This window comes from Rhinolophus sinicus, chromosome 13, assembly GCF_057876585.1.
Source record: "Rhinolophus sinicus isolate RSI-liver-muscle chromosome 13, RSI-T2T, whole genome shotgun sequence".
NCBI lineage: Eukaryota > Metazoa > Chordata > Mammalia > Chiroptera > Rhinolophidae > Rhinolophus > Rhinolophus sinicus.
Window position 1 is genome coordinate 34,609,934 of NC_142513.1, and position 13,889 is coordinate 34,623,822.

The following is a 13,889-nucleotide window of genomic DNA, read 5'->3' on the forward strand; positions in this document are numbered from 1 at the left end:
ATGTTTAACTATTACATTGTTTTGTACACCTGAAACTAATAAAAAAATAATAATAATAAAAAATAAAACAAAAAAAATAAAATAAGGAAATAAAATGTTCACGCTGATGGGTAAGCTGGAGACAAACACACACTAATCTTTTTTTCCCCCAAAATCAAAATCTTTCACGATTTTTCTGACATGTCAAACTATTATGAACAAACAGTTATAAAACCAATGTGAAGTTAATAACATAATCAGAGTAGGACGTAGAAGGAACATTTTTTTTTTTTTTTTTTTAAATACCACGTTTGAATGTCGCATTGTATTAACAAAGCCTTTTTCTTTAACCAAACTTTAGTCAGATTCCTCTAAGCCCTTTTCTTGTCTAGGTCCCATTCTTGCCAGAGCTGCATAGCCCAGTTTTAGCAAGAATTCTAAATCAATTTAGAGAGAATTTTTTACCCTGGTTATCTGATCGTCTTTTATATCTGATCTTTGAAGCTTTTCTCTTTACCTGACTGATTGATTAGGGATTCATTGTCGAGTTAGACTCCTGAGCCAGTGCCCTGGATAACAGTCATTTGAAACATACTAAGGACAGATTTTTAATCTTAAGATTCTAAGTATACCCTCTGAAGCTGGGTTAGAGGTCCAGGCTTTTTTGTTTGAAGAGTACTTGTTGGGCTGGAGGTCTTTCTTCCTGGCTCTTTGTTTCAAGTGGAGATTCTCTCCTGGGCTGGAAAAGTTTTTCCTGGTTCTTTGAAAGTCTTCTCTGTTCTATTTATTTGGTCCTGCTTCGCCCATGGGAACTTCTCAATCCACCTTCTTGAGACCCTACTCTGCCAACTCTTGTCTACTTTTTTTCTTATTGGCATGACTTTACTAAGAGTATTTTAGAACTTAGTTGGCTTCTTTGGGAAACTTAAGATCTCCCCAAACTGACTCCTCTAAGACTTCTACCTTCCCATTGATTCCAATCCTCCTTCTTCCTTTTACCGTGTTTCCCCGAAAATAAGACCCAGCCAGACCATTAGCTCTAATGCATCTTTTGGAGCAAAAATTAATATAAGACCTGGTTTTATGTTATGTTACATTACATTATGTTTTGTTACATTATGACCCAGTCTTATATTGTAGCAAAATAAGACCAGGTGTTATATTAATTTTTGCTCCAAAAGATGCATTAGAGCTGATGGTCTGGCTAGGTCTTATTTTTGGGGAAACACGGTACCACTTTGATCTTCCCTTCAGTTCCCTTGAATTCTTTGATATTGTCCCTCTTCAAACCTCTTCCTTCTTCCCTCTATTCTCCATGCAAGACTTTTCCTTTCTGACTTCAGTTCCTCATCTCCTTATTATCTAGGCTAGATTATAATCACTTCAACTTTAGGCCCTTGGCTCCAATCAGGGACCCCAGAAATTAATTACTTGAAACTGAAAAGGGAAAAAAGGTAATTTGGAAACAGACTGGATGTTTTATTCACTCAGATAAGCTTTGAAGAAATCCAGACAGCTGCTCGATGTCTTCTTAGTCACTGTCTTACCTAAAATGTAGTCCATAGCCTCCATAAGATTACGTATCAGTGCAAATGAAAAATCTTGAAAGTCTTCTTCACAGATACAGGTAAAAAGCATTAGCCCTCATATTGAATAGGCAACCTTATCTTGTTCCTCTTGCCAGAAACATAAACATAATTTGGATAAAAATAACAAGGGGAAAAAGACCAGAATGTATTGCTATGTTGACCTGATTCATGGCTAAAGTTTTAGAATGAAAGCTGTAAGATCTGTTTTCATCTGTCTGTATGTTTATATGTGTATGTAATGTATATGTGATATTTTTCTACTTTTGGATGATATTACCAAATTAATTCATAAAATCCCATAAAGGAGCTCTATTCAAATTGGCTTAGAGATAAATAAGTACTTATATAAATTAAATATTCCTAAAACTCTGGGAAATATAGAAACTAACCCAAATACTCTTCAAGTCCATAAGACTTGGTTAAATCTTTGGTAAATAAGATTCATTTCATATTATTGGTTTAATAAAAATAGGTATGTCTTCTGAGTTATTAGCAGTAAGTATAATATGAACACACATTTTTGTAGTACTTGGTTTGGCTTTACTAGTCAAATAATATATCTACTAGATGTTTAAGATTATGAAAATTATAAACCGAGACCAAATGTATAAGTAAAGATACAGTAAAAATGAATTGTTTGATATCCATGACTTTTTGTATATCAAGCATAGCAGTGAAAGAAAAATCACATTTAACTTTCTTAGGTTTTCCTTTTTGTGATGCTTGCCTAACATACATATGGTGAAAAAATAGTTAGCAGGGAAATAACTTGAGGTAATGGCTAGTTTTGTTTACTGTTATAATATGTCTGCTTAAAAATAGTTTCCAAAATATTTTTAATATCTTGCAACCTTAGTTTTATGCCAAATTAATTCAAGTAATAGACATTTGTTAAAAAGCTAGATTTTTTCTAACTAAAATTAATTACTGAACATGAGTTTAAGTTTATACACTTTTGGCTCCTTATTTTTATGTAGTGTGGAGAAGTTAAATATAGTTTAGTCTGCTAATAAACATGTTCTTTTGCCATGTTGAAAAGTTGTATTATAAATAGATGTCTCTAGAAATTGAGATGGTATATTCATAAAATTTGCTTGTCTGCTGCAGAATGCTGGTATGTGACAGACAATTTACAATTGTCTACTTCTTAGTCTTCTTTGTAAAATAAAGGCTACTGATGGTTAAAATTATGATTAATACATGTAAATGCAACTACTAAAAATAATAAGGATGTAGAGAAACAACCCTGTATGCAACGTTTGCAAGGAGTGAAGGATTTTATTGTTGTTATTATTAAGATAAAGAGTCAGTTTGTCCTAAATCAAGATCACTGGTTATTCCAGAATGAAAAAGAGGAAAATTTAGGAAAAAACTTGAATGGATATAGAGAGTTATAGAAGGTTTGCAGATGAGAAATTTTACATGTGATCAAATTGACTAAGATTGAATGTGTTTATTTATTAAGTTTTTTTAAATGAGCCCAATAATATACTGAATCAAAACTAGAGTTGGGTTTTCTCTCTGTTAAAATGACGGAGATTTCTTGGATTATTGGTCTTTTCTTATTCTTTTTAATTTTTAAAAAATTATTTTTCAATTACAGTTGACATACATTATTATTAGTCTCAGGTATACAACATAGTGATTAGACATTTGTACCATAATTATTCCGGTAAGTCTAGTAGTACCCATCTGATATCATACATAGTAATTATAATGTTATTGACTGTATTCCCTATATTCTACTTTACATCCCTGTGACTATTTATAACTGGCACTTTGTATACTCTTAATCCCTTTAACCTTTTTCACCCATTTCCTCTTACTCCCCATCCATCTAGTGACCATCATTTTGTTCTCCGTCTTAATGAATTTGATTCTCTTTTGTTTGTTCATGTCATTTTGTTTTTTTAGATTCCACATATAAGTGAAATAACATGGTATTTATCTTTGTCTGACTTTCACTTAGCATAATACCTTGTAGATCAATCCGTGTTGCCAGAAATGGGAAGATTTCATTTTCTTTCTTTTTTTTTTTTTTATGGCTGAGTAATATTTCATAGTATATATGAGGTATGATAAAAAAAAATATGGTGAATGTTTAAATAAAAAAAATTATTACAGTAAAAGACACACTGCAATTAACCCCCCTCAAATTACTCCCTCTCGCTTCAAACACACTTTACCATCGTTCTTGACATTTTCTGAAGCAGTTCTGGAAGTCCTCTTTTGTGAGTGTCTTCCTCCTCCATCATAACAATGCTTCGTGTCACACATCGCTTCTGGTATGGCAATTTCTGTCAAATAAAAACATTAAGGTGTGTCCTCATCCACCTTATTCACCTGATCTGGCACCATGAGACTTCTGACTCTTCCCCAAAGTCAAAATGACCATGAAAGGAAAACATTTTGAATCGTTAGGACATTGAGGTAGCCAAGGCAGCCACGACAGTGCAATTAGAGACACTCATGAAAGAGGATCCCTGGAAAATCTCAAAGGATTTGTTCTTTTACTTTGTAAAAAAAAAAAAAAAGTTAAAAATAGTTTGCTTTTACTTGATATGTTAAATTGCATAAGAAACATTGTCAAGAAGTTATGCTTAACCTTTCCTAGGTTGTATTTTAGAAATTGTATGAAGTTCATAGAAATTAGCCAGTAACCTTTTTGTCCATATTTCCTGGTATAATGTATTGGTTATAATTCTAGTTATTTAAAATATCATATATCATAGAAATAACCAAATTCCTTCATCAGTTGTGTTATTTTAAAAATGAACACTCCTCAGATCTTTAATCATTTTAAGTCTTTTATCATCCATAGTTTTTGTTTTATTCCGATTCTTTCCTGAAAGCTCTTGCAGTCAGCTATAGGAAAGAGGGCTTTGTCTTCAACAAAAAGTGACTATTTCAGAGCCCATGGAAAGGTCTTTGACAGGTTCTCTGAGGCGCAGGCTTCTGAAGGCATTTTTGCTTAAATAACTTTGAGAACATACCACTAGATCGAGTAAGGATTTCCAGAGCTAATGGAGAAGCTGACTGGTTCATAAAATAGCTAACCCAAGATAAAGCAGAACAAATGCTATATGTATAGAATCAAATGCTATAAAAAGTATTTAGTAAAACAGAATAGAGAATTCAGAAATAGATCTCAGTATATAAGATTACTTAATACAGTTGTTGGTTTAATGGAGTAAGAAAAGTATGTGGGTTTTTTTGTTTGTTTTAATAAATTTAACAATGCTAAAAAAAGTCACATGGAACTGAATAAACTAATGAAGAATGATTATGGTTTTTATGGTTATTATTTTTAAGACTGCTGGTTCTTTAATGATTTATTTTAAGAACTCCCTTTTCCCTTTTTCTAAGCTGTTTCTATAACTCATGACAATTTATTAGGTTCTACTTTAATAAACAGAAATGGAACATTTTTTTTTCTCCTTACCCAGTCTCTCCAGAATTCAGAAACTTTATTGAGTATTCTTATTTTCATGGCAATAAAATTATTGTAAAAGTTCAGCAAGAATCTGTCTTCCTTATAATAGGACGTAATTGGAAAAATTGATTGTATAACCAAGATTTTGACTTGAATGTTCTTATATTTGAGAAAGATGTATAGAATCAAATATTATCAGACAGTTTTAAGGAACTAAGGTTGACTATAGAGCCAAACTTACAAAGCACTTCTGGAAAAACCGGTCTGGACCTGGTTTACAGGGTTCCAGCCTTATATATGAGGAAGAAAGGTCACTTTCTGGCAAGCCCAGGAACCATAGGATATATTAGGAGACTTGAGAAGAGAGCAATTCACCCGAATATATAGGTATTACAGGCTAAATCTGATGGTGAGTTCTTGGCTTGGTTTCCTATCCTTGAGAAACTTAAAAGTCTGATCTGAGATTCTTTATGAAAAGTTCCAGGAAAGCAAACTCAGAAGGCCTAAGTGGTCAATTACCATTCTTACTGCATTTATGTAACTAATGAGGCCAAATCTAATAAGAGCACACTTATTTTGTAAACAAGAATAAAAATGAGGGGGTGAGTTTTCATTGGAAAACTATAGTGTACCTCTGTGGATTATTAAGTTCTAGCCCTATTCAATGTCTTGCACATTTTGTTAATTCTAGTTTCCTCCAATATCTGGCTACAACTCACCAAAATGTTTTCAATTTTTCTCCCCTCCTTCTGGTTTGGCATCACTGAGAACTAAAACTGCCCTTTCCCTGAATCCCCGGCAAGCTGAAGCAGGATGACCTGATACAGATTTCAAACAAATCACCACAACAGATCATGTGTGGTCAACCTTCCTGCCTACTGTTGTGTGGGCCATTCAGAAAGTTCTCTGGAACACCTGATGCCATCACCAATGGCATTAAAACTGCAAACAATGCTTTGAGCCTAGCATAAAGAAATGTTCTCAACTGTCTGCCCTCTGGACTTGTAAACTAGGTTTATATCACCTCCATCCATTAACCTTTATTTACCTTTTTTCATAGAAATTCCCCTCACTAAATGCCTGAGTGTTCACACCACCTAATAAATACCCTCTACTACCAAATCTCAATTGATGGTTCTGTTGGTCCTTAATGAACAAAAGGCAACCTAATGAGAGATGGGTTTAACATTGATCAAAGGAGAGGAGAATGTCTCTTCTCTTCTTGAATAAGGGGAAGAACTGACAAAAACTCTCTCCTTCACTAAACTTTAGTGAGGTTCCACTAAGCCCTTTTCTCTGTTAGGCTCCATCCTTGCCAGACCTGCACAGTCCAGTTTTAGCAAGAATCCTGCTAAATCAATTTAGAGAGAATTCCCCACCTCTGATATCACCCTAAATATCTGATCAAATTATCTCCACCCCCAACACCCCAGGTTATATCTGATCACCCTGCCTTCAGCAAGAATCTTACATGTGTTTAGTTAGAATCCCCCATACCCGCAAAGTTTCCTTTTAGTAATTTTCCTTCCATCGACTCTCACTCTATTCCTTGGCTATAATCCCCACTCGTCCTTGCTGTATTGGGAATTAAGCCCAGATCAATACTGAGGTCTTTTTCCCCCTATTGCAGTCATTTCTGAATAAAATTTGTTTTTACCACTTTATTGTCTAGCTTTGTTTTTGTTTTTTGATAATATCAATAGTATGTAGTCTGGAAGAACATTTGCTATCATATCTGCACATTGACAGACATTTCAACTTGCAGTTGGATACAGCCAGTTATATACAAAATGTGAATTGGTGCTTTGTGTACATATAGAATGTCCATGAGGGAGCGATACTTGACAATTTTCTGTCCTATTTGATACTGAAAACCTAGAATATGGGAAAGATACATTGGGATCAGGGCTGATGGAACATAGTTGTGTGAAAAGGAAGACAATGCATTGCTCTTCAAGTAAAAGAAGTGGCCTGTAATGATAATTTACATTGTTATATTTACAGAGAACAGTTGGTGGTAAAAAATATGCTATTTGCTTTTGGTTTATTGTTGAAGGAAATACTGATAATTATTAATACTATCAATTGTGGCTTTTGAGTACTTTTCTATCTTTTTAATAAACCATGTAAGGAATTGGGCAGCAAATATAAGTCTGGCTATGAAGAAAAATGATGCTCATGTGAATTTTTAAAATGAAAGAAAGAGAAAAATATTTCTTCATGATGCTGATAGTTCTAATAAGACTATTTTGAGAAACTTACTTGAAACTTACATGTTACTGCAGTATATTCAATATTTAATGTATATTCAATAATTAATGTTGAACATTAATTCAATGTTTAGACCTTTACTTAAGACTCGAAATATCCCATTTTTAAAAATTTGCTGATGAGCGATTAGGATTTCTTTTAAGAAAACTGAGCTATGGTATAAATCGTTTAAACTTTGATGCTTTCCCATACCGTTATTTAATAATTTCTTACTTTTGGAGAAAGAAATACATGATTTGTTGTCACATATGTTTAAGAGTCACATTACTCGAAGTGCAATATTGCTTCATGAAATACATAATGCTTCATGAAAAAAGTGAATAAATACTTTTTAGAACTAAATGCAACTAGAGTATGTATTAGGAATCTGTTAACACTGCCTCCCCAATTGAAACAATTTAACTTTCTGCTTTTATTTGTGATATGCTTATCAATTTAATGCCTGGTGGAATTCTGAAACTCATCATGAGTGAGAAGTCTTTATAATTTCTAGTTTCAAATAGGCCAAATATCCAGAATTTTCTAACAAATCCACTAAATATTTGTTGTCATCCAACAATCTTTAACTGGAAATGAGGACTTTCTAATTTGGTAAAAGCAGTAAGAATAGAAACTGATTGGATGTGGAATTCAAGGTTTTCTGTCTCAAAGATTTTGTCATTGGGCTAGTCACTGACAGCTTGATAAAGGCACACAAAATCCAATCTCTTTCACTAATAGGAAATAATAATAATAATAATAATAATAATAATAATAATAGTAAATATATTGATACTTTATTCAAAACACCTCTTTCTTTGTCTATTGAGTCCCAAAGATAATTTAAGTGATTTGTAACCTATAACCTCTAATTCCCCAGGTATCTCAAAATTGCATGCTCATTTGAGCCTGTCATAATGAATTAATAGCATTATCTTCCACACTGAAAGATTTGCACAGATCATAACTACTTTAAGAAGTATGAGTACATAAATCAGCTTTCCTAGAGGTATATTTAAAAAGCTTTTTAAGCATAGAAATTTAATGTATTTTAAAATATTAATTTCATACAGCTTTGTTTAATATTCCTTAACATTACTATTTGTTAAAATAAATGAAAATTCAACTTATAGTATTGCTCTAAAACATTTAGAAATATGTCAGGTTTTAGAATGTAATATTTTGACTTGTTTTAATTTACACCAGCTTGCTGGCAGTTGTGTGCAGGACAGAGAGCTATTTCTCTTTTAAATCTCGCAGCGCTCTCTGGAGTGAAATACAATTTGTTAAGAAAGGAGTAGTTTCACACATTTAAATATTCTTGATATATTTCACTCTGAGGGACAGTTTGTTACTTAGCAGTAGCAAAGAGCTGAACCTAAATTTTTTTGGTCTGTGTAAATATTCTTTTCAAGGATGCCTTTTAGGTAACTGGAACAAAATAGAAATAAGCTCATACACTGTGAAATTTTATTTTGTCTTAGTATTTGCACATTTTTTTCCTATCTCCTTGTGAAACTAGTGGTACATAATTTTATTTTAAAACTGGTCTTTTAAAAATAATAGTACATGTCGAATTTTTTGTTGACTAATATAACATGTCTAAATTTACTGAATGCCTGTTAATATGTATACTACATTTGTATTGAGAAATACACAATATATGGTGGAATAAGCCACATCCCTGGCTTATTTATTTATTCATAAATGTAAAAATACATTTATTCCCATTTGTGTAATGTATCAGTATGACTCATATTGGTTTTTATATAAAAATTGTCTTTATTAAATTAATTAAGAATATTACTATTAATATATGTTACTTTTTTATTACAGAGGAAAATCCTCAGGAAACATCGCAGGTGAAGAAAAGTTTGAATGAAAAAGTTTCTCTCTACAGAGGTGATATCACATTGCTAGAGGTAGATGCTATAGTCAATGCGGGTGAGTAGTTGATTTTTTTTGTGATGTACTTGTTATATGACTATTTATTATTTAAAATATGTTTTCATAAACAGGAATATAAGTATTTTAGAAAAAACATATCTTTCTGGTATAGAAATGTCTTATGTATTTCCCTTCTTGATTAAAAACATCGAGGATTTATTTTGTTTATGGACCTCAGTTAATGTGCTGACTCTACATAGTATCCACACTAAGTTGAGACTAGGATACTGGACTGCTGAAAAGAGACAGATTGTTGCAGAAAGTTCTTCACAAAGAAATTTAGTAGCTATACTATTGTTGGTTTTATGCTGGAGTTAACAGTTGGCCAACATAAAAACAAGTTCATCAAGTTTTTTTTTTTTAGAATAGGTTGTAAAGAGATGATTGAATTACATCAGACAAAAGTAAAATATAAAGAATTTTTTTCTGTGATTTCTAAACCTGTTATTTGGTTTCAACTTTTCATTTTAGTTATGAAATGCTTTGTTTTAATTATTTTAATAATTATCTAAATAATTTTCATGTTTGAGCATTGGGAAAATAACAGTGTTATTTATAGTGGTATGTATCTCATATATTTTATTACGTGGCTATATATCAACAAATACGTGATAGTTGTATTTCTATAAAAATAAATGTTGGCTTTATTAAAAAAGATGATTTCAATAAGGGGAAGAGGACTATTGTAATAAGAGGAGGGAGAATACTGCAATGGGAAGACACACTCAACCATGAGATCTATAAGCATCTCAAAGGACAAGCAGAATAGGGCTTTTCTTTTAGAGAGGAAACAGGCTAGAAAGAATTGGGTGTGGGGCAATGGGATAGTTGGGTGGGATGATCAGACAGTTGATCAGGGAATGTTTTCCCCTGAGGTCAACCTACACTTGAGAGGGGTCATTAAGGAGGGGTTGTTCTCAAGGATGGGCCAAAGCTCAGGGGCTTGGAGGGAATCCTGCCTAAAATTTGATCAAGTCCAGACACTGACCAACCAGAATGGTCAATGGGGACAAGCAGTTCAGCTAATCATTTATGAGTCAAAGAATGGGAATTTGGAGGGTCTGTGCCTGGGCCTTGTCATAGGTTACGAGGAGTCATAGGTTACAAGTGAGTTTTATTTAAGTCATATGGGGGAAAATAGTTCTTTGCAGTAAGTTGTTTCCTGAATACAAAAGGGGAGGGGTTAATTTCTTGAATGTCCCTGTTTTCCAGGGGTACAGGATTGTCTTAAGGTTCCCCCTGGTGATGACTAAATTCACACAGGATAGTGGGAACATGCCTGGGTAGATAAACAGAAGGGTCTCATGGAGAACTGGAACATTATTCATGATATAGCTTAGTTCTGGTGACTTAGAAGCAAGTCTGGAAGTCTAGTCAGCTTGTTCGTCCCTCAGCATTGGCTGCTTTGTACCATATATCTGCTTTGCCATAATCAGTGCTCAGTTCTTCTCTTTCTCTTCTGATACGTCTGTACTTCCTTTCTCCTCTGCTACTCTCTAAAATGTAAAACCCTTTATGAGAAGGTATCTATTTGGGTCATTTAATGTCCACCCAATATGAATCACTCCTCCGAATAGAATTCCATGTTCAGGTTACCTCATAGGCTACAGGTCTCCCTTATGTCTAGTCTCTACCTACTGTTTGTCTGTGGCCTGGGTATCAAGATGCTTTTCTCTGATCTGTGGGGCCTCTGGAGAAGACAGGCCCTTGAAAGAATCTCACAAACTTTTCTCCAATACAGAGGTTTATTCAGATATCACTGTAATAATTATGTCATCAGTGATTTATTATGCCCTATTCTATTAACATGTGAGTTTTAACTCTAAATTCTAAATTCTATTCATGTGAGCTTTAATTTAAAAAAATGTAAAAGGTCATATATATCTATATCTCTATCTATCTATCTATCTATCTATCTATCTATCTATCTATCTACCTACCTATCATTATGTACCACCAATCTTTCTTGTAATTTTTAGCCATTGATCCAAGTTTCCAAATTTTGCCCTGTGGAGCACAACTGATACATGTATTTTCTTCTTAAATACCTGAAGATGACTTTCCTGAGTTGTCTCTTTCTTATTATTAACTTAATATTGAATTTGCCATGTTAAAAATAGCAGTAATTATTGTTTTTCTTGGGTTTTATTAAATGTATACATGTCTAGCTCCCTATTGAGGCTACAGACTAATGTCTTTCATTTTTTATGTCACTTCCCAAAGCAATGACTAGCCCTCATGTTCTTAATAAATACTTGATACTGTATATTTGTTAAATTGTACTGTATGCAATTGAATTTTTAGCAAAAGCACCTATGACCAAAAGCACATTCAACATTGGGGACTCGACACAGTGAACCAGTTTGGCTCTGATTTTAAGACTGATTTATTTGATCTATTAAAAATAATAATAATAATAGTTGCTGTTATTTTTTATTGAAATAAAATAAAAGGGTGTGAAACAGGAAAACATCACTAACATGAAAACATTTGATCACTATTTTGATTCTTTGTCCTTGCCTGTATGCATACTTTTTTTTTTCATAGCTGCCACATAGTGTACAAGGATTTGATGAATCATATGAAAGCCGGTAGCAACTTTCACTCACTCTCAAAAACTATTTGGTACCGTTAGCTCACCTCCCTGGCTGAGATGATGGCAATTTGGCTATGTTCTGTGTCTCACAAGAACAACCTCATCAGGAAGTACCTGGGTAGATGGAAGAGATGCCAAGTGTACAGTGTAATGACTCTTTACAGCTTTCTGCTGTGCAGTTTGTTTGCCTGGTGTGTAAGGAGATAAACAGCTGTTAACCTTTCAGGTGAACAAGGCAACATGGCAGGAAACTGTAGAGCTGCCTCTGCTGAGAGGGGAATGAGAGGCAGTGCCTCCAACTCAAGGTGCCAAAGCAACCCAGTCATCACGTTCTATCAAATTTCTAAAATTTTCTTTCCATGTCTATATTAGTACATTGGACTGCGTGGTCTTAGTTGCCATGAATAAAATTATTTAATATTTTAATTTTTTCCTAATAAAATGCTTTTTGAATTTCCATAGATGTCTTGAAATGTAACCCAGGATGAACCTCCTATATAGTATATTCTCTGTATGAAAAAATGCATATTTGGTATATTTTAATAAAACAGATTTTGAAGGCAGTAGGGTACATGGGGCAGAAGCACAAGTTTTAGACTCAGGCAGACTCAGGTTCAAGTTCAAGTCTCATACCTAGGGCCATTCTTTGTTTAAAAATTTTATGCCGCAATTATACTATACTATACTATACTATACTATACTATACTATACTATACTATACTATACTATACTATAATATACTATACTATATATTGCAAAAATAATACAGAATCCTTTTTACCCTTCACCTTCACCTGTGTAAGCCTCCCCCAAAGATGACACCATATGGCTATAATACAGTATTAAAACCAGGAACTCGACAATGATAGATTACTTTTTTTTTAAATGTGTGTGTATGTATGTTTGTTGTTGTTGTTTTTAAGAAGGGCACAGCTCACAGTGGCCCATGCGGGGATCGAACAGGCACCTTGCTGTTATCAGCACAATGCGCTAACCAATTGAGCTAACCAGCCACCCCAAATTACTTTTAACTAGACTATAGACCTTATTGAATTTTAAGTATTTTCAACCTGCATTCATGTATGTGTAGTTTTATGCAGTTTTGTCCCATGTATAGATTCATGTAACTATCACCAAAATAAAGATGCAGAACTGTTCCATCGTCGTGAAAGAACTCTCTCATGTTACCTCTGTAGTGTCACCCACCTCTTTGCCTTTCCCCCGTTCTCCATCTCTACAATTTTGTCATTTTACGAATATTACATAAGTGGAATAATACAGCATGTAAACATTTGAGATTGATTTTTTTCAGTAAACATAAAGCCTTTGATGTCCATTCAGGTTGTTATATGTATCAGTACTTCATTCCTTTTTATTTCTGAGTAGTAGTCCCTTGCATGGATGTACGAAAATTTGTTCAACCATTCATCCATTGAAGGACATTTGGGTTCTCTTCAGTATTTTGCTATAACCAATCGAGCTGCTATAAAGATTCATGTACAGGTTTTTGTATGTAGCAACATACAGGATGATCTGTTTTCTGTGACTAGGTCCTTGTATTATTTTGTACTAAGCCTATTTGTCAAAGAGTTTTGGTCTTTGCCAGAGCTTGGGGGAGACTACATCAATCTAATTAGTTTAGTATTATACTATTAGAGATAATTTCACCTTTATCACAATCACAAAAATATTTTGTAGGAGATATGATTTTTATTCACTTGTGAATTATAGGTTGTGTAATGAATAAGTGGTTAACTTTTCCAACTCTAATGTGTTGGCTTTGGCTAAAGATTAATTCAATTTTCTATAAAAAGGAGTTTTTAAAGTGGAAAGTGAGGAAGGTTGATCTGTTTCTTTTAGTTATTCCTGTACCCACTCCAACATGCCAAGGACAGGTACACTAACATTGTGGTTATGGATAGAGGGCTTGGAGTCAGATCAACCATTATTTAAAGATGCCTCTTCCATTTGCTGGCCATATACCCTTTGGAAAATTACTGAATCTTTCTGAACCTTAGTTTGTTCATTGGTAAAATGGAGATAATAATAGGGGCTGCTTCTCAGGGCTGTTGTGAAAATCAAGAGATAATGTATA

General features: G+C 33.5%; 1 protein-coding gene across 6 annotated transcripts in view; it reads left to right on the forward strand.

Moving 5' to 3' along the window:
- Positions 1-13,889, forward strand: part of MACROD2 (mono-ADP ribosylhydrolase 2) — a 2,124,656-nt gene that overhangs the window by 70,647 nt on the left and 2,040,120 nt on the right. For all 6 annotated transcript variants that reach the window (XM_074317443.2, XM_088789270.1, XM_074317442.2 and 3 more), the window contains exon 3: positions 9,088-9,195. In XM_074317443.2, coding sequence (XP_074173544.2) covers positions 9,088-9,195 — 108 coding nt within the window. The remainder of the gene's footprint in view (positions 1-9,087; positions 9,196-13,889) is intronic.